Genomic DNA, 22,195 nt, shown 5'->3' with positions numbered 1-22,195 from the left:
TAAGGGGATGGAAAGTGAACTATGACAAAAGGTTTGGTTTAATCACCGCAGTGGTAATATGTGTGTGAGTCTCTGGCTACCTGTGAAATGCATATGAAATGATTGAGATGTGTGTTGGCTGGTTTACACATTGACATTTATAGATGAAAAATATACATAGCACCTCTAGAGTGGTTTTCGTGGGGTGTTTTGATGAGTCTTATTTTTTCCCCTCAAGGAGAGGAGAGATCTTTTAAAAAATGAGAATTTTTTAAAGCCTCAGTCTGAGGGCCTGTTAAAGAATGAATAAAACCAATCAGCTGCCGCCCTTCTAGCTCCAGGACCATTCTGCTAAAACATGAAATGGTTTTGTGAATTTCTTTTTTTTTTAATCCAACCAAGCCTGTGGACCAAAAGGAAAGACAACAACAATAAACAAAACAAAAGAAACCCAAACCAGAAACATCATGCACCTCATCATCATTTGTGTATAAGAATATGTCCACATCTGCTGTGATGGTTTTCAGAAACCATTAGCAGAGTTGTGCTTTTATCTCTATTTTTAAAAATTATTAAATGAGATATTTGGAAAGCGCTTGGAACAGTGCCTAGCACATAGCAGGCGCTTAATAAATGCTTATTCCCTTCTCTTTCCCCTCCCAATTAAAATAGATCGTAAAGAAAAAGGGAAAATAAGCAAAAAAAAGATAAAAGGAAATATTCAGGCTTGTCATGACTACTACTTGGGGAAAAAAATCAAAGAATGGTTAGAACTGATTTGACATGAACTCCTTGACTAATCAATTTGTGGTCCTTTTCTGTATAGACACTGGCCTGCAGTAAAAGACCCCTGTGTTCCTCTGTTGAAGAGTGTTGACACCCTGACCACCCATACCATAGAAGAGTACGGTATCCAAAAAAGCACAATCCAATCCTACTGAGAATCCTAGCTGCAAGGTTCAGACCTAAGCTTGATTGAAGGATTTCTTAATACCATTTTTTTTTATCTTTCAGATTATAACTAGAGCAAAGCAAGATCGTTGATGTGGTAGAAAACGTTTCTTTACTGGTGAAAAGGCTTTGCTTCAGGACCACCATGTCAACTGCAATTTTCGTTTCAAACATAAAACATGTAGAGAGAGCATATTGTCATCTAAGCGATAAGTCCTAATGCCACTGGAGTGCTGTAGCAGCATCGATCAAGGCATCATGGTGACCCCGAGCACGGATCTTCTCCCATTCCTTCAGGTTTGCTGGCAGCCGTGTCTCAGAAAAGCTGTCTTCAGCAAGGCAGAAGCAGGTAAGAGAAATGCACTAAAAGTCTATGTCCCATCCCGAGTTGTCATCTGGCGGTGGCTCATCATTGTCCTCAGGGAAACTGTCAAAGTTGCTCGTATCTGTGGGGGATGCGACCTGCAGACGGGGGAGAAGAACAGTGGGATTCATGAATATGTGAAGGCAAAGATGATACAGAACTGGAAGGCACCTCAGAGACCATCTAGTCTAACTCTGCCATTTTACAGGTGAAGAAACAGGCTCAGAAAGTTTTGGTGACTTCTCCAAGACCTCATGGGTCATATGTCTCATGGGTAGAGTTTGAACACAGGACCTCTGACTCCAGAGTCAAAAGTCTTTCCAATAAATCAAGTTATTCCTGGTGAATTTTTTCTCAGAAGATATTATCATTAGATAAAACATTTTTCCTCCCACTTTCTTCCCCTAATTCATGTGCTAATGATAATATTGATGAATGACATAAACCTCATGGTGAGGATGAGATGGCCATTTCCTGGTAGGGACAAGATGTCAGGAAGCTGCTGACATAATTCTCATCTATGATTTTTATGTGTGAAATTGATTACTATATTCATCATGATTTCCTTAAGGAAACCAGACTGGCCCTAGACCTGAACCACAGCAAATCCATTTCTGGTAGGACTTATTTTATACAGTAGATGGAGTCTTAACATAGGTTTATTAGTGAGTTAAAAACAACCAAAATGATATTTTTCAGCAAATTGATTATTTCCTTTTTAAAAAAAATATTGAAACAGGTTGGCCTTCAATAGTCAATAATAGTATTATGGAAATACCTAAAGGATATGTGATTTTCATCATGGGGAACACCCACTATGAGAATTCCCTCCACCAATGCAGTTCAGAACCAGTCTATGATTTCATAGGAAAATTCTAAAGAGTTGTTTGAGATACAGAACATTTAAATGACTTGCTCAGGGTCATACGCTAGTGTAAGCAGCAATATATTAACAACAATAATAAACATATTTAAATGGTGCTTTATATTACACCGTGACTTCTCTCAATATACCTGCCACTCTTTTGATCAAAACTTTCCTCTTTGCTTACCACTATTGCCTTCATCTATTAAAATATAAGTTCTTTGATGGCAGAAACTGTCTTTCTTTTTTATTTTTATACCCAAAGCAAAAGGGCTAGAGTAGAGTAAGTACTTATTTTTTTTTCATTCATTCATTTCTGTCTAAAACCATTATTTATCTCTCATTTTGGCTTCAGTTAACTAGTTAATCAATTATAAGGAAAGGCTTCATGGAGTGACTTTTTAAAGACAACTTGAGGTAGATCCTCTAAAGTTAAGAATCATTTTTGGAAAGGAAAATTTGATAATTTCCTTCTCCTTTTATCTTTTTAAAAATGCTTGGATTTTGTTATACAAGGTTTTTGGTTTTATTGTTTTTTATTATTGCTGTTATAGTTTATTTTTGCTTTTTTAATGTGGGCCCCAGCTAAACTTTATTTAGAACAACCACTTGGATGGTAGTAGAGGGAGGACCAATCCAGAAAAGATACCCGATCTTTCAAAATCCTGGCTCTGCAATCGTGCTCATGTCCCCATTTCATCAGTGTAGACACTTTCTCTTCAGAAGCCGGTAGCAGCTCCCCCTACAATTCCCTCTTCCATGGCCTCACCCCTTGCCCTTGCCTAGTGAACCATCTTTACGAGTTATTGGGGTTAGAAAATTCAACTACCTGGTCTCCTGCTCTGAGTCCCTGAAGAATAGACTCAGTCTATTTCTTGGCTTGCCCAGCATGAGAAGACCTACCAGAGTATCTGCGTCACTAGTATACCCTTCCGTACCTCAAAGGAGTTATGGACTAATGAGTTCATGGACCTTTTTCCTTAATCACAAAACTTCCAGTAACGGGCAGGACAGATACACAAGGGTGGGGTAGAGAGGTTACTCACACTTGGTATTATAGGCGGTGTCAAGGTACCTTTTCTTAAGCCTTCCCAATTAAAGCCTTCAAACCATCTGCAAAGGAAACAAAGCAGACAATTCAGAGCATTTTATCTTTGTCCTAGTGGTTCTGTGTCATTTTTGTTGTCATTCAGTTGTTTTAGTTGTGCTTTACTCTTCATGCCCCCATTTGGGGTTTTCTTGGCAAAGCTACTGGAGTGGTTTGCCAGTTGCTTCTCCAGCTCGTTTTACAGATGAGGAAACTGAGGCAGAGTGAAGTGACTTGGCCAGGGTCACACAGCTGGTAAGCGTCTGAGGCCATTTTTGAATTCAGGGCTTCCTGAACACAGGCCTGGCACTCTACCTACTGCTCCACTCAGCTGCCCATAACTGTGTCACAGATTTAGATATAACAACTTGGTAGTATAGCACAGAATGAATAGAATGTGAGTTCTGCTTATAGACTCTAAATTTGCTGAGGGCAGGAATTTTTTTTAAAAAAATTGTCTTTGTGTTCCTAGGGTTTAGCACATTCCCTTGGACTTATTTATTTGTATTTCTTGTTATTGTTTATTTATTTGTATTTCTTGTTATTTCTGCCCTTCCCCTGAGGTGTGGGCTTATTAGACCTGTGCCTTTCTCTGTGTGGAGAACTGCCTGGTGTGGGCATTCCCTCCTCTGAGAAAGATGGGCCACTTGGCTGTAGTCTCAGTCTAGCCTCAGAGAATTCACTGATGGTCCTGGAAATTTAGTAAGTTTGAGACACTTGTAGGCTTTGAACCCGGGCCTTCTGGCTCCCAGGGCTGCCCCTTCCAACTGGACTTACAAGATCCAGAGTATTTTCTTTTGAATTGAATGGAATTATTGACAAGCATTTCCAACAGAATAAAATATATAGTACGCCAAATTATTTTAGGTATACATGTTTAAAAAAATTAAATTATCTTACAATGTTATTTTAACTTAACACTCACCAACCAACACAAATATCTCAATTTACAAAAAAGGAGGCTTACATAAGAAACTGTGGCCTTGTACAGTTTGTTTTTTAAGAAATGTATATGTATATACATACACAAATACATACACACATATAGATAAAGGCATGTACATACACACAACTTAACAAGGTAGTAACTAAACTTGTCTAGTCTTTATTTGTGGAGAAGTAATAGGAATACATTTTCAAATCATGTTCCTTTTAAATGAATGGAAATAAAATTATCAAAAAGGTCTCTTATGTAATGAAAAGATTTTCTTACAAAGAGGGCTTTTGACCCACGGGATCTGAAACAAGGAGTAAGTTATTTAGGATTTTCTCGGAAGTCATGCTAGCCAGACTCCTCATTTTCCAAAGAAGATTAACTGTGGCCCAGAGCAGGTGGAAAATGTGCCCAAGGCACTAACCACATAGTAAGGAGCAGAGTTGGGACTGGAAGTCAGGTTCTCTGATCCTAAATTCTATACTTTTTCCTCTGGACCACCATCTCCTAAATCCTTACTATAGCCAAGGAGTTTCCTTAATGATGACTCTGTGACTCGTATTGTTGGATAAATGCTTGTTTCTTGAAGTAGGAGACACAGGGTCACTAGGAGTCTGAGAAAAAAACAAAAGAAAGTCTTCCTGGTTTTGTCAGTAATGGCTTGGCCAACCTTGGCCAAGGAACTATATCACTTTGCTTTATTGGTCTCTATAAAGTAAGAATATTAGGGAGCCAAATGAGCAGTTCAGTTTCCCTTTTTAAAAGTTCATCAGACAAGTATTTGTTTTTGAGCCCCTCCCTCCAGCTCCCAGGCAGAAGGCCCTGATGTAATTCTGGTCCTCCCAGAGCACAGCAAGCTTCCCTTTGCTCCTCTCAAAGTAACAGGAAGGAACAGAGGTTTTTAATGTTCACAGGGAGGAGAAGACCAGAAAAAGGAAACCTTTTTCGAAGCTCCAACTAGGGATGCTTCCTTATCCTGCTGCCACCCTCTTGAAATTACCTTGTATAACTTTGTATATACTTTGTACTTAATTGACTGTATACATATTATTTTTGCTAAATAGAATATAAGCTCCTTGGGGGTGGGGATTTTCACTTTCATCCTTCTATCCTTGGTGCCTAGTATATGTTGGGAAGATAGTAACTACTTAAATATTTGGTGAATATAGGAACTTGGATTTGGTGAATTCCAGTTGGAGAGGAGGCAATGCCAGCTGCAGCCTCGAGATAAAATGTGGAAAGCAAGTGAATGAAATGTTGAAGTGGTTTTGGAAGCCTGGATACAGGCATGTTGCAGGCGTAGAATTGTAGGGATTGACAGTATTGTTGTCCACACAGCTAGCTCACCCCAATGGTTCTTTTGGGCCCATTCTCATTTCTGAAGGTGAACTCGGCACCCTCCTCCTGATACTCTTTCTGCATAAAGAGCCACTTGGACCTGACCAGGAAAAATACACATCAGGGTCACTGGGACCTGAAAAGGACACTTACTTGTGCTTCTGGATGTCTTTTACTCCATTTTTCAAGTTCCCTAATCTCTCTGATGGATTGTCCCTGTAAAGAAAACAAGAGATAGTTGAAGAATTAATTTTCTTATTTTAGAACAAATGATTGATGTGTTTTGTTTGTATACAATAAAAACCTCATAAATCCTACTACCCTCCTTCAAAGCACATTCCTCCAAAACAACGTATTGATTTTTAATGCTGCTTATTGAATTCTAATTGAAGGGAAATCAAGTTATCCTAAAGGTCTCATGTAATGAAAAGGTTTTCTTACAAAGAGGGCATCTAAACCTCAGCATCTGAAACAAGGAGAAAATTATTTAGGATTCCAGATTTAGAAGACATCTAAGAAGTCATGTAGAATCAATCAGTTTGATAGAGGTGAGGAATAAAAACGACTTTCTATATAGACAGACATACTTTGGTGGGCAAGGGATTGGGGTACATAGGGCCAAGATGACAGTAAAGTTGAACTGCTCACCTGCATAGTTTTTTAATTAAATTAGCAGCATTTTTGGCAATCTTCTTTGGAAATTCTATCATGTCAATCCCTCTCAATATGATATTATAGGTCTTCATAGGATCCGGGCCTGAGAAAGGGGGACTTGAAGGAAAAAAGAAAACAGTGACATTTTCTTAGGTTTTCATTCTGTAAAGAATTCATTTCTAAACATGTTGTAAAAACCATCTCCAAAAACCATCCTCAGTTACTTGCACAGTCCTTGGCACATGGCAGAGACTCAGAAAGTGCTTGCTTTATTAAGTTAAACGATTGACAATGAAGTGGACTTGCTGAGCGATCATTGGGCCAAAGTGGAATCCAAGGCTTTGCGTTCACTTCTCTGCGTACGGCATCTTTTCTTCCCTTATAGAATGTATGATTTTTGACTGGGGATTGCTTTCGTTTTTGTTTTGGTCATTTGCTGAACTGAACTGCTTACAGTAGAATAGAGAACCTATGAATTCTGGAGTCATGCTTCCACAGCGTCCCTCTCCTCCCACCACATTCCTTCTACCTAAGTATCCTGTATCGTTAGAATGTGGCTGCTCAAAGGTCACATCTAATGCATCATTCTAACCTATGAGATTTGGTAGACCTGATAGAAAGTCTGGGTTCAAATCCTGCCTCTGACTGACTGACTCTGAGTAACTCAATCTCTCAGTGGCTCAAGAAGCACTTGGGGACTTTTAAGTGGCAGAGTTCAGGTTGATCTGCCTTGGTTGAGCATGCTTCCTCTCTTGAAAAGCCCCATGTCGATGAAATGTCACTTGTGGGTGAATACAAAGCTGATGGATCCTATGTACAAGGCACCAGAAACACAAAAATGAAACAGTCTCTGCCTCTACATTCTGTGGGGAATATGCTTACACTCGTAACATGCAGTACCATGGGAGAGAAGGGAGGATCCTAACCATTGAGGGGATAAGGAAGAGCCTTTTGGCCTGGGCCTAGAGAGAAGCTACAGGTTCTAAAAGGCAGAGGTGAAGAGGGAGGTCACTCCAGGCATGGAGGACAACCTAGGCAAAGGCTTGGAGATGGGAGATGGAATGTTTTGTCTAACAAGACAGCCTGGACTCAGAAGGTGAAGGACTTTAAATGCTGAACAATATTTGTATGTTATCCCGGAGCAGGGGGTGACCCGCTTTGGGCATACTGATTGGACAGCTGTGGATAATGGATTGTCAAGAGGAAAGATGGAAGGGGGAGACCAATAAAAGGCTATCGCTGTAGTTCAGAGAAGTGGCCTTAAGGGCCCAACTGGTGGTGGCTGAGTGCTCAGAAAGGACATAGATGTGAGTATGAGTCAAAAGGGAGGCTGGCATTGAGCCTGAGTGGATGGAGTTAAATTTCAGCCCCAGTAGGACTTCTTTTAAGTAATAAAACATCTCTGCAAGGACAGAATTGTCAAGAAAGTATCAGCGAATCACAGAATCAAAGAATGTCAGAGCTGGAAGGGACTTTGGGTGCCATCTTGTCTAATCAGAGAGAGTACATGGAAAATAGATGTAAGGGAATTGGGACAGTGGGAACAGACCTTATGGAAGAAGTTGTTTGGGTTGAAGTTTTGGATTTAATTTTTTCTTTTAAGAAGTTGGGTGGGGGAAAAGAGATGCCGTATCAAATGCACACAGGGCATCCCAGCACCCACTGATCTGCATGGCTGACCAACTATTAGATCTTGAACACATGATCCTTTGGGAAGGTGGAGAGTGTCTAGAGCATGGCAACCAAGACAGTGGAGGCCCTTGAGTTCTTGTCATGGGGGATCAACTAGGGATGTATAACCTGGAGAAGACAAGACTGGAGTGGGTGAGTGGGTGCATGGGGGTGTGTGATAGTTAGCTTTAAGTATGTGAAAGCCTCTCGTATGGATACAGGATCATACTTGTCCTAAAGGAGCATTGGGTGAAAGTTATAAATGGACCAATGTAGGCCAAGATGTCAGGAAGAATTTTTCAACGATTAGAGCCATCCCGGAATGGAATGGGCTGCCTTGGAAGGTGGTAAGTTCCTCATTGTTAGCAGGTTTTCAGTAGAGAATCTGGGTATGTCAATAGGGGGGAATTCCTTTTCTATATGGATTGGAGTAGATGGCTGCTGAGGTGCCTCCCAACTCTAAAATTCAGTGATTCTATGGGAATGTGCTCCTCTGGGAGTGCCCTAATCAAAGAGACAAGGGCAGAACCATCTCATGTCTGTCTGGCCCATTTTTAAGCACACTTTTCATTTCAATGCTCATACCTGCCAGTCAGAAGTTCATACATTAGGATTCCTAGTGACCAGTAGTCTGCCGAAATGTCATGACCTTTGTTCAGGATGATCTCAGGGGCTACGTACTCTGGGGTCCCACAAAATGTCCATGTTTTCTTTCCAAATCCTATTTTCTTTGCAAAGCCAAAATCAACCTAGAAGCAAAAAGCAAAGAGAAGAGAAAATAAGCACACACAAAACAAAACTGCTCCACGTGGAGGGAAAGCAGTCAGTGGAATACTAGAAGATGTGATTTCATTGATTTTAATCAGAGATTAAATACAAGGCACTTCTTGGGAATGTTGAACAGAAATATGGGGAGAGTGATAAAAATGAAAGAAATACTATATTCCGTAATCCCATCTTCTCCAAATGATTCATTTGTGTTATAAATGGCACCAAACTTTTCTAGGGAAGGAAGAATGCTTAGGATCCAAACACTGTCTAGTTGTGAGTCACACCCTCAGTAGATTCCTCTTCCTTAGTCTTTTCTTGTGACTTAAAGACAGTATTATATTCATTTTATACAAGAATACTTGCCCTTATCTGAACAATGAAGGGATTCTGAACTAAGTTTTTGTAATTCAGTTATTTTAGTCGTGTCCAATTAGTGACCCATTTGGGCTTTTCTTGTCAAAGATACTGGAATGGTTTGCCACTTCCTTCTCCAGTGGATCCAGTGGATCCTTTTGTCAGGCATTCAGAGGTGAAGTGACTTGAGCAGGGTCACACAGCTAGGAAGTATTTGAGGCTGGATTGGAACTCATGTCTTCCTGACTCCAGGCCCAGGGCTTTATCCACTGAGCCACCAGCTGCCTCTCTGAACTAGGTTACATTTTTATTTTTGTCACTTAGTGCCAACTCAGCCAGATCTGCTGATCTATTGTCTCCAGGGCTATCTAGACACCTGAATGCACTTTCCACCAACCTTAATTAAATATTAGTGGATCTATTCATTTAATAATGTAACTTGATGACCACTGTCTTTAAGCACTTAAAGAGGTGCATGACTAACCTTTGTCATCTCTTCGCTTCCCTGGCTTCCTTTCAAATTCAGCTCATCTCCCAGCTTCTGTAGGAACTTTCCTGGTCCCCCACATGCTGGTGTGTTCCCTTATTGGACTGCTGGCCTTCATTTTCTTTGTATGTATCTCAGACACACCTGGCTATTCCATGTCCCCACCATCCCAATGTGAGCTTCCTGAGGGCGGTTACTCTTTCTTCCTTTCTTGTGTCCCCAGCACGAAACACATACATTGTAAGGGAAAAATAGTAATAATAACTTAATAACTCACTGGGCAACTACCAGGCCAGTTGGACCAGAACAGAGAAGAGATGAAGGAGAGAAAAAAGGGAAAACTGGAAAGGGAGGGGAGAACCAGCTCGTGGGAAACCTTGAATGCCAAGGGAAATATTTAGTATTTTCTCCTAGATCTACTTGGAGATGTTTGAGGAGCAGAGGTTCATATTGTTGGGCATATGCTTTAGGAACATGGATCTGTCAACTGTGCAAAAAGTGGATTGATAATGCAAAAAAAGGGAGGCAGGAAGACCAACCAGAAAGGGTTTGAACTGCAACAGGGCTTTGTAAGAAGAGGGAAGTGGGCAGATGTAAGAGATGCTGTGGAGGCTGGATCAATGAGACATGGAAACTGACTGGATGTGTAATTGGAGAAGAGGGATCATTAGGCATGACAATAAAATTGTGAACCCTGGGGTGGTGCCATAGGAAAGAGGTGTGTGTGTGTGTGTGTGTGTGTGTATCTGTGCATCTGCATGTACTCAAACACTGAGTTTCACTTTGAGCAGGTTGAGTTTGAGATGCCCCCATGGGACAGCTAGTAGTTGGAAGTTTCCAGAAAGTAGTTTGTAACATAGTTCAGGGAAGAGATTAGGACCAGAAGTAAAGGTTGGAAGTCATCTATGTAGAAATAGTAACTGATCCCATGGGCACTGATGCACCCAGGGTGAAAGTGTAGACACAGAAGAGAAAACTATCCCAAGTAAATATCCCAATATCCCAAATAAAGCCTTATGGGATGCTCACAGTTAAAGTCAGGAGCTGAAGGAGAACCTAGCAAAGCAGAATGAGGAAAAGTGGTCTGATATGTAGGAAGAGAAGCAAGAGAGAGCAGTATCATGGAAGGGTCGATGAATAAGATCGTGAGCAGAGGTTGAGGGATTGGCCTTAGGCAGGAGGGGGACCAGCTCTTTAGAGACTGGAGCAAAGGAACTGAAGGTAGAGGAAGATGAGGAGAGATTTTGAGGCACTGTGGAATGAGAGAGAAGAAAGAACATGAGACAGTCAGCCTTGGTTTTCTGAGCAAAGTTCTCTGCTGGGAGCTTGCCTGGCTCTCTCTGCTCAGGGAATAGGGAGGATGTATTTACTATAGGAGATTGGAAGACAGAGGGAAAGGTTTGGAGCAGCTGCTGTGGAAGATATGATAGAGTCATTCTGGGGAGGAATAAAAGGATTTCTGCGCAGCAGTGAGGGCCTGGCTGGGCCCTCTAAATTACTCTAAATTGATAGTGGGCCAAGTCTGCACAATTGACTGACTTTCTTTAAGGAGCACATGAGGAGGAATAAAATAGATAGGAAGGGTGACTCAGCATTGGGTGTGGAAATAGGACAGAGGGCAAGGAGTTAAAGGAAGTTGAAAGTGTATGGTTGAACTGATTAGTCATGGGTCCAAGACTGTGAAGGATGGAAAGTGAAGACAGAACAAGGGCAATAAACAGGGTGAGAAACAATGGAAGGACCAGAGGCTGAGATGAGGATGGAGAATAAGTCAATGAGGAAATGAGGCAAAAGGAGAGATTGACAACTAAGTGGCTATCGTGAGAGAGTAGGAGTTCAAAGTTCTGAATTATGCAGGTGCGACAGCTACACACGGTAGTCGGATCAAGGGTCTGACTGCTTCTGTGTGTGTGTGGCTGAGACTGAATGAAAACAGAAGGAATGGGCATTTAGGAGGTTGACTAGAACAGAAGGGTGTTCAAGGGGGTATCAACATTCTTGAAAATGACTCCAAATGTTCCTGGGCAATTGAGGCAATGATTTAACTATTTAAAATTGCTTTGGATGGAAGACGTATGGAGGAGATTTCTTCTCTACAATGCCTCAAAGCCTGAGAATATGTCATAACAAATGTTAGAATGGCCAAGTTTCTTAGCTTGGCACTCTGCACCTCCAAAATGTCCCAGTATTTTTTCACAATTCCTGGAATGTCGTGCATGGCTATGAACCCAGATGTTGAAGGTTAATATGAGCTGCTTTTAGGGGAAAGAGACAGACGTTCACACGAGAGCCATGAGATCGGCTTCCTATATGAAAGTTTATCACCCTCGGGTGGAGAGACCAGCAGCAAAAAGTACTGACCAGTTTGGCATAACCTCGGTGGTCGAGAATGAGGTTTTCTGGCTTGAGGTCCCTGTAAATGATTCCTTTGGAATGCAGATAGGCAAACGCTTCTACCACACATGCTGTATAAAATCTGGTTGTCGAATCTTCAAATGAACCTCTGGGAAAGAGAAAACAGAATGAATGGAGCACAAAGAATGGCTTAACCAAACAGACTCATGGACTTTACGTTTTGTCTGACCTCTGGCGGAAAAGGAGGGCCAAAGACCAAAGAGACTCCCAAAGCCTAGTAACAACTGACATTTACATAGCTCCTTAAGCTTTGCAAAGTGCTTTTACACGCAATGTCTCATTCTATTTTTCCATTTGAGGGCATAGACTTGTTTGCATGTTGCCTCTTCCATTATACTGGGAGATCCTTGAGAGCAGGGACTATTTCCTGCCTTTCTTCACATGCCCAGCACTTAGCCCAGGTGATTTCACTTGTTGTCTTAAGGGCACGAACTATTCCGGCCTTTGCATTTGAATTTTCAGTTCCTAGCACAGGGCCTGGCACACAGTAGGTGTTCATTAAATGCTTGTTGATTGGTTAATGCTCACAACCACTGTGTGTGCTAGGTACTGGAGGTCTTCTTGAGTCTCATTTTGTAGAGGGTGGCCTCCCCATGATCACAAAATAATAAAGGACGTAGGGAAGATTCAAATCCAGAACTCTGCAACTAGTCCTTTTGCCATAGTAGGACTACACACTCTCAAAGATTCCCTCCAGCTCCTGATCAACAATCCTACAATCATATGCCAAAGCATTTTCTTGAGTGAGCAACACACCACAGGAGCACACTCTGTGACAAGTTCTAAGAAGCAGCTGGGAATCCAACACAATAATGTGTCTAAAAATTGACCAGGTTTTTGAAGGTTAAATCCCATAAAGGCCTAATGTGTATTTTAGTGCTAATAACCATAATGATAACAGTAATAATACCTAGCTTTTATATAGTACCTACTGTGTGTCAGACACTGTGCTAAGTGCTTCACAAACATCATCTCATTTCATCTTCATAACAGCCGTGGGAGGTAGATGTTAACATAACCTCATTTTGCAGATGAGGAAACTGAGGCAAATAGAGATTTAAAAAAAAAATAACTTGCCTAAGGTCCCACAGCTAGTAAGTGTCTGGGGTGGAACTTGAAATTAGGTCTTCCTACCTTCCTAATTTCAGGTACTTAACAACTCCCTTCCACTAACCCACTAGACGTCCAAAAAGGAACAATGACAGTCAGGAGAGAATCATGCTCCTGGACTTATCTGCCAGCGGGGTTTGTGACAGAATTCAGTTTTAAAGAGACTAGAAAGAAGAAGCTTTGGTTTTGAGACTTTGTTCTCCACATATTTTTGAACTTTTTTTTATTTCCATGTGACGTTAAACTAAAATATTGTTCTCCCTCCCTTTTTTCCTTCCCTCTTTCCCTTTCTCCCTTCCCCCTTTCCTCCTTCCCTCCCCTCTTTTCATCTTCCTTCCTTCCTTCCTTTCTCTCTCCCCTTTTCTTTCCCTTTTTCAGTAGATGGAGAGAATTGGGAGAAAAAAGTGAATGTTTGATACTTGAAAAAATGGTAAATTTGTTAAAATAAAGTGTTCCAAATGCAAAAGCACATTGGAAAATCTGAGTTGGATGCTGTTCATTTAATAGAATTGATTGAAAAAAGGGAGCCAGTGGTCAGTTCATTCCAACATTTCATCAAAGAGAAACCTAAGTTCTAGAGAGGAAACGTGGCTGACCAGAGGTCCCAAACCAGGATTCTAACCCAGGTTATCTAACTCCAGATTATCTAGTTCACCAGGCCCTTTGTCTTTACTATTTATTACCAAAATTATCTTGTGTTTGTTATAATACACACGCAGATATATGCATACGTATACATGTATGTATGTTTGTATATATATGTGCACTTGTATATATATATATACATATACATATGTATATATCTCTCAATGGGCTGGGCCTCGAGTCAGGAAGACCTGAGTTCTAATCCAGTCTCTGACACTCATTAATTGTGTGACCAAGGGCAAATCACTTAACTGCTATCTGCCTCAGTTTCCTTATCTGTAAAATGGGAAAATAATAGTGTCTACCAGGGCCATTTTTATTTTTGCGTTTTTATCCTGCCTCCATGCCTGGCACATAGTATTCTTTTAATACATATTTGGTGATTGATTTTATGGAGAGGATATGTTTGAATCACTGAATGGCAGAATTAGAAGGAGCCTTAGGTATACATCTGATCTAACCTCTCCTTTTACAAAACAGGAAACTAAGGTCAAAAGAACTGACAAGCCCAAGGTCACAAAACTAGTATGGAGCAGAGCCAAGACTGGAATTCAGGTCCTCTGACTCTTAATACCATGCCCTTTCCCAGTGCTCCATACTGAAATATATTTATGTCTTTACGAAAATTATGGGAGAAAAACTCTATATTCCACATTTTATCAATCAATGATTGGGGTAAAAAGACAAACATCAAATAATGCCTGTCTTCAAGAGCTTACATTTGACTTCATTTATCCCTTTCACAACAACCAAGTCCTCTGGAAATAGGAAGTCAATTGAGAGCAATGGCTCTCAGTTAACTTTAATTATAGGTTTTAATGAGAGACTGTGTTGCCTTAGGGAGTTAGCTTGGTGTAAAATATAAGGTTCACCCGAGGGCCTCTCCAATTGTAAAAGAAAGAAATCATTACGAAAAATTAATGATATCGCTTTCATAACTAAATAGCCATTTTAGATAAGTTTTGGAATTCGAATCCAATTCAGTGAAGTCATCACATTAAGATGTGTCAGAGTTACTTAGAACAGAATGAAAATGAAAAATTACCATCAGCAGTGGAAGTGACAGTCTCAAATTTGCTCTAAAGCACTTTTGTTTCTGTTTTTATTAACAATTTAGAAAGAGGCTAGAACAAATATATTATGTATTCTGTAACTCTTTGAAATGCTAGCTACATTTGACAGTGAAGTCTTCGTGATATAAATAGATGGAGAAGCTCAGATCACTTCATCGAAAAAGATTCTTTCTGTAGCTAGAGGGCACTAGACACCAGTGTTAAATTAGATCAGACTAGGAAAGGTAATTACCCTCCTGTCCCCAGAATGGTCAGTCTTTTCAAGTGTGCTCGACATAAACAGATTTCAGAAATGGGAGGATGTAACAAATACGAAAGAACTCCAACAGGAACGTGGGCATGTTGACTTTTTCCTTTGATTGTCAACCATGGCTAGTCAACAAAGAACGACTGAGCGATTTCTTTTGTAGGACAAATTTGTTTTCAGTAAGAAAGTCAAAGAGGTGAAAGCCCATTTTGAAAGGAGAACTATTTCCTTTCAAAAAGTGACAATATCAGATCTTATCTTAGGTCATTCAAGAACTGGATTCAAATAATGTCCTACCCACTGCACAGATGAATGAGAGGGCAGGAGCTAATTAAATTGGGCTGTGGCCTTACAAATGCACTAGAAAGGACATGTAAGAAAACATGCCTTTCTTTAAATGGGAGGTGAGGTGGGTCCAAAATGTCAGTTCATGGACTGATTACTTACTATCTTTTCTCCTTTCTCCCAACCCTCAGGTCTGGACTCGTGATTTTAGTGTAGGGAATTCCCAGTATGGAAACTCCCTCCATTAAAGAGTTTAGCAGCTACTGGGTAACTTCCATATTTAGTGAGTTGTCAAGGGGTACTGAGTGTCAGGGGCAGAACTTGACCCTGGCTCTTCCTGACTCCCTGGTTGTTCTTCTATCTACCATCTACATTAGTAATTCTCTGTATTGTCTTTATTATGACAATTAAAATAAAGTCATTAAATTTTGATATTAAAGAAATTCCAGGAGAGTGAATACTTGAGAAAAGAAAACATAACAAAACATAACAAATATCCAAATAACCCATATTTTTGAATGTGAATCCATTTACTTGACATGTGAATCACACTGGCTTAAAAAGAACATCATTTATCTAAATCAAAATATTTTCAGGAAAAAAGAAGCCAATGCACTTATCTCCATTGTACTTTTATTATTAGCCATGATGAAAACAATAACTGACATTTATGTAGCATTGTAATCTTTTCAGAGTGCTTTACAAACATTCTTTCATTTGAGTCTCACAAGAACCCTGTAGGGTAAGTACTATGGATGTTATTATCCCCATTTTATAGATAAGAACATCGAGGCTGAAAGACTCTAAGTGACTTGTCCATAGTTACATAGCGAGTTTCCAAGGTAGGTCAGTTGGTTTGTCTTATCACCCTAGTTAAATTTCAGCACTTTGAAGGCAATAGCTGACAACTTGGTGGGACATGAGGGAGGGGCTTCCTGTTGAGGTTCATGTTGGGCTTGAACTCAGAGCGACTCACCTACCACTCTGCTTTGGTGATGGTCCATTTCTGTGGTTTCCCTGATGAGGCAGCTGTGGGGCCCAGAGAGGTGAGGGAATTTGCCCAAAGTCACATAGCTACTAAGTAGTACAGCTAGAATCTGAACTCAAGTCCTTGAAATTCAGAGCTTTTCCCTCTATAACATAACGTCTTGGTTTAATGGAATTTTATCCTCTATATTTTCTCTCTGTCTCTGTCTCTCTTGTACACAGTAGGCACCTGACAAATGTTTGGTTAATTTATTTTGGTAAATTCTATGAATTTAGATACATCATCGGTCAACTCACATCCTCCAAGACGTGACTTCCACTAGTAAAAGGCTGATGTACCATATCCAGCCCATAAAGCCTGTGTTCACTCTCTTTCCTTCTGCCAGCACACAGAGTTTAGCAGCTGGAAAGGAAGGAAACCAGAAATATACAGTGGAATCTTCATAGAATTGTTAGCATGAGAAGGGGCAGGAGGAATCAGCTAATTCGACACCCTCACTTTGTAGTTGAGGAAATGAGACCCAGAGGGAGACAATGGCATGCCTCAGGTCACATCCCAAATATTGTACTTAATGGTCCTTGGTGAATAATGGTGATGAGAGCTGTCACAAGGACAGGTGAAGACCATGCCGAGGGCTGGGAGTAGGGGGGAAGGAGAATGAGGCATCACATGTATGTGCTTGCTCTCCCTGGTGTGTCATGATATTTGGCTGAAGTCACCATTTCATAGTTTTGCCCTGGGGGTGAAATGAGCTAGCAAAATCAAGCCATTAATTAAAAACAACAAAAACCACATTTGTTGTGGAACTACTGTGAGCAGAGCCCTCTGCTTGGCTGCTGTGGGAGAAAACAAGGTGAGATAAGAGCCCAGGGCCCAATAAGGGGCTAAAACTCCAACACGATGAGTCCATTAGAGGCAGTGTGGTGCAGTGGCCAGGGAGCTGGAGCTTGCATTAGGAAGACCTGAATTCAATCCTTCCTCTGACACTTCCTAGTTTTGTGACACCAGGCTGGTTACTTACCTTTTTTGAGCCTCAGGCTCTTTTTCTGTAAAATGAAGGGATTAAACTTGCTGGTCTCTAAAATCCCTTCTAGCCTCCAGATCTACAATTCTATGAACTTTTGTTGCAAGAGGAGACAGGCAAGTCCAAGTTCTAGGTGGTGTCCAAGGGACAGGAAAAACCAACAACATATACGCCCATACCCATATCCACAACTGTGTGTATGTGTGGGGGGAGAGAGAGAGAGAGAGAGAGAGAGAGAGAGAGAGAGAGAGAGACAGACAGACAGACAAAGACAGAGAGAGAGAGACAGAGACAGAGAGAGAGAGACAGAGAGAGAGACAGAGAGACAGAGAGAGACAGAGAGACAGAGAGAGACAGAGACAGAGAGAGACAGAGACAGAGAGAGAGAGGGAGTGGGGGAGAGAGAGAGGGACTGAGTGGGAGAGAAAGACACAGAGACAGAGAGACAAAGAAACAGAGACACAGAGAGACAGAGAGAGACAGAGACAGAGAAAGAGGCGGAGACAGAGAAAGACAGAGAGAGGGAGAGAGGAAGGGAGGGAGAGGGAGAGAGGGAGACAGAGAAAGAGATAGAGACAGACAGAGAGAGGGAGGAGGGGGAGAGGGAAAGGGGGGAGGGGAGAGAGGGAGAAAGAGAGCAGTGAGATAAAAGCACCTGAGATCCTGCAGGGCAGGGACTCAATCATTTTTTTTTTAACTCTGATCAATGCAATGCATTGCAAAACATTTATTAAGTACCTACTATGTGCCAGGCACTGTGCATACAGTGCGCTGAGCATACAATTAATAAAAAGAAAAACAGTCTCTGTCCTTAAGGAACTTACAATCTTTTTTTTTAATTTAAATTTATTTTTAGTTTACCACACATGGTTCTACATAATTTTGAGTTCCAGATTTTCTCCCCTCCCTCCCCCCTCCCTCCCCAAGACGGCATGGAATCTCATATAACTACCATGTATAACTTCACATTGAATTAATTTATACACTAGTCAAATTGTGGAGAAGAATTATGACCAATGGAATGAATCATGAGAAAGAAGAGACAGAACCAAAAAAAAAGAAAAACCCACGATGGAGAATACTATCTTCATCCAGAGAAAGAACTGTGAAGTTTGAATACAGATTGAGGCGCACTACAGACTCAATCATTTTTACTTCTAGTACCAAGCATGGGACCTCATACATTGTAGGCATGTAATTAATTGACTGACCTAATGATATAATACATGGATCTCCAGCAAACAGTAGAAAAACCTGTGAAGGCTGGATAGTGACTAGATCTTTATGTGCTAGCAAAAGCTAGTTTGGTTAGCTTTGTGCTGCCCCGGGATCCAGGAGACCATGTACCTTGTTCTGGCTGCCCAAGAGGGAGGTGATCAATTCTCAAATCGAGGATGCCTCCATAGGAATGCTATCTTTAGCTTGGAGTATTTAGATATCAGGGTGAGGGAGCCACATTCTGAAGACTGAGAGCTCAAGCAAGGAAGGAAGTGACATGGGCTTCTCATGTTAAAATAGGAAAGGAACATAAGGAGAAGAATTTGGGTGGGCAGTGAGTGGAGGACACCTGCTTAAGATCATAGGACTTGGAGTTTTAAGTGACTTCAGAGATAATGTAGTTCAGGGGTGTGCCGGTAAATATTTAACAACTGGCTCCCTGGGGGGTGGGCTGGGGAGGGTGTACACACAATACACTCTTCAGCTTAATTTGCCTTGTTAACATTTTCTCCCTCACTTTCTCAAGTCTAAAATCCCAGAAAACAATAACTCAAGCTTTGTTTTGTAGTGGCCACCTATTTCCAAGGCGTAAATGCTCACATTGTCCATTTAACAACTGGCTCTCCATTTGCCCATTTGAGCAGGATCCAGAACACCCCTGATTTAGAATATTGCATTTGTTGCTACTTGCAGTCACTCTATTAGTTGTTTTTGGTTAATTTTTTTCTTTTGGACAAGGCAGGGATGGGCATGTGGGAGAAATGTAGAAATGATCATGATATAAAAACAAAAAACTGTCAATAAAACAGACTGAAAAAATCCACTAACAGTGGAGAGGAAACTTGCTAGCCAACTGTTTTCTAGAATAAATTTAAGATAAAGTGGTAAGAATTTACAAACACAACAGGCCAAGGACAGATAGCTATGATGGTGGGGGAGAGGTAAAAAGGAAGCAAGAACTTATAATTAGGATGGGCTTAGGCAAAGCTTCTGAGTTAAGCTCTACTTTAAATCTGGCTCAGTCCTGGAGCAGTGAGCTCAGAGAGCTTGAATGGAGTGTGGGCCATCCCTCACACGCTTCCTAGTATGTGGTTCTTGCCAGTTGTCCTGACTTCTATCCTCCCACTGGACTGCAATGACTGGAGGAGAGAGGGAGCCTGATGATTTTGCCCAGCCCCGCCTCACTTAAATCCAAAACACTTGAGAGGCAAGACATCCCCTCCTGATGTCTTTGGTCCTCTTTGAGAAGGAAGGACAAACAACCACAGTAACTGGTTCTGATTTTCTGAGCCCATCAAGGGCAGTCTAGGCTGAATACTTTGGGTGAAGGCTGACAACTGTATAGGAGGCTGTCTCAGCAAAGTCTCTAGGGCCACAAATATCAGCTACAACCAGCATAAAATGGAGAATGAAGAACAAATGTGGCCATTTAAAGGGGTTGCATGGCCTGCAGGAGACCGCTAGAAGGTCTGGGTTCAAATCTCCCCTCTGACACTTGTCCCTTGTGGGACAGTGGACAGGTACCACCTTTAGCTCTGACTTCCTCCTGCACAAAATGTGAGCAAAATAGGTATGTGACTTAGCCCCCAGGGTTGGTGAGAACTGCTGAAATAGTTGCATTGCTAAAGTGCTTTGTGAACTCTGACACACAGTGGTAATGTCTGCTCTCATTCCTAATTCCTTCACAATGCAATGAGAGAGGCTTCTGCTCCCAGAATACTGAAATCTCCAGGGAGGCAGCAAACTCATCAAAAAGACCCAAACCCCATGTCTGAACTAGACTGAAGCCTGTATCTGCAGTCCAACAAGGAGGGGTCTATGGCAAGATGTCTCACTGAATTTCATTCTTGCTTCTCCCTTATAGGTGAAATTTTATCATTCAAAAAAGCAACATGGTCACAAAGGAACATTACAAATATTATTTTCTGTTGGATTAAATTTCCTACCTGTCCCTGAGAATCGTCCAAAGCTCTCCACCTAGGCAGGCTTCCATTAACATGTACAAATATTTGCTGTCTTTGAAGGTTCTATATAGTCTGTGAATCAAAATGAAAAAAACACAGTGTTATTCAAATGATTTCCTTCTAAAATAATTTGGTAGTAATTCGTAAATGTTTGGGTTACATCCTTTTCTTTGATATGGAATCCTTGAAAAGTAGGGTGGGGGAAGGGAAGCAGTACCACAGGAGTCCTTGAATAAGAACAATGATTCTGATCCACTTAGAAGTACTTGGGTTTATGCTGCTACAGCTTGGACCTCTTCCCCAAAGCACAGGACCGAGAGAACCATTGTGTCGTTCCACATAGATGTGTGTGTGTGTGTGTGTGTGTGTGTGAGCGTGTGTGTGCATAGTTAATATTTGTACTATATATTTATATGCTATATGCTTAAAAAACCTATAAATACACCAAATGTGCTTATTCATACTATATAGATAGCTATATTTATATTTCTTCATATGTGCAATACACCAAACAATAAACCAATTAAAACTAATAATGAACTAATGATAACTAAATTAATGAATAACTAAATTAATAACAGCAATAATAATAGATAATTTTTCTAATGAGTTTTATAAAGGTTTACGGAGACTTGACAAATACTGTTTCATTTGATCTCACAACAATTCTGTGAAATAAATACTATTATTATACCTGATTTAGAGATGGGGAAACTGAGGCCAAGAGAGTTGAGTGATTTGCCTAAAGTCCCACAATTGGTAGTTTTCTCAAGCAGGATTTGAACTCAGGGCTTCTTCCTGCCCCCAAGTCCTATCCTCTTTGCCCTATGCCAGGTTTTCTGTTTCTGAAGTCAGGCTATTTCTACCGGCTGTGCCTTACATCTATCTACATTGTGCACATCTATAGCAGAATCTCTCATCACCTCATGATCTCCTTCTCTCTACAAACGTCCTTCTGTCTCTTGTGCCCAAGTAGGATGAGGCTCCTCCCTCTTCCACGGGACAATCCTTGAAGGCAGAATAGCATCCTAAGATGCATTCTGTGTATATCAATTCTCTCTCATTTGTGTGAGGACAAGCCCTGGTCCATCTGCAGAAGTGTCATTTTGAAGGGGCCAGAACAACCCTGTTATCACCCAGACAGCTCTATTGTCTTAGCCTTCACCTTTAGGTCTCTGATGTCATGCAGGAGCTTTTATAAACTTATGAAATAAAGTTCTTAAAAACACTTAGGAAAAACTGGGTACTTTAATAATTAACACTTTTTTCTTTATTGGGAAACATGGCTAGGTAGCTTTGAGCAGTATTAGGTTGGGTTAAGAAACCTCATTCCCACACACAGATGACTCTGCAATACTTCAAGTGTGCATGATTTCATGCATGTGGCTATTCCCTCCACCAATACAGATCTTAACCCTTCAAAAACTTAGTTAATGGTCTGCTGCGGTTATTAAAAAAGGCACCTTGTGGCCAACCTGTTGAGAAGCCATTCTAAATTTAGCTCATCTGCTTCTCAAAGGACACATGGTCTGTTACTGGTCCTACACTCATGGTCCTTTTGATTTGGTTGGACATTCCAGAGCCAGAGATCTGAGCAGCACTTTCCAAACCTGGGCAAATGCCACAAAATGGTGATGCTTTTGAAGGGTGGTGACAAAGGCTCTAGGATGCCACAAGGGTGATTCTGGGAAAACCACGGGGAGGAATAAAGGTAGGTATTGAATGGGGAAGAGCTTCTTTGTGGTATGACCAACAGTCTGGTTGAGGAAAT

At 41.0% G+C, this 22,195-nt stretch overlaps 1 protein-coding gene across 1 annotated transcript in view; it reads right to left on the bottom strand.

The window, feature by feature from the left end:
* Positions 1–251: 251 nt before the first annotated feature.
* Positions 252–22,195, bottom strand: part of LOC118828877 (cGMP-dependent protein kinase 1) — a 173,316-nt gene continuing 151,372 nt past the window's right edge. Inside the window, exons 5-11 of the mRNA XM_036735763.1 lie at positions 20,407–20,496; positions 11,817–11,958; positions 8,429–8,592; positions 6,167–6,289; positions 5,672–5,734; positions 3,206–3,272; positions 252–1,392 (exon numbers count right to left, since the gene is read on the bottom strand). Coding sequence (XP_036591658.1) covers positions 1,294–1,392; positions 3,206–3,272; positions 5,672–5,734; positions 6,167–6,289; positions 8,429–8,592; positions 11,817–11,958; positions 20,407–20,496 — 748 coding nt within the window. The 3' untranslated portion in view covers positions 252–1,293. The remainder of the gene's footprint in view (positions 1,393–3,205; positions 3,273–5,671; positions 5,735–6,166; positions 6,290–8,428; positions 8,593–11,816; positions 11,959–20,406; positions 20,497–22,195) is intronic.

The sequence above is a fragment of the Trichosurus vulpecula genome, chromosome 8 (assembly GCF_011100635.1).
Source record: "Trichosurus vulpecula isolate mTriVul1 chromosome 8, mTriVul1.pri, whole genome shotgun sequence".
In the NCBI taxonomy this organism is placed as follows: domain Eukaryota; kingdom Metazoa; phylum Chordata; class Mammalia; order Diprotodontia; family Phalangeridae; genus Trichosurus; species Trichosurus vulpecula.
This window is presented reverse-complemented; position numbering and strand designations above follow the sequence as displayed.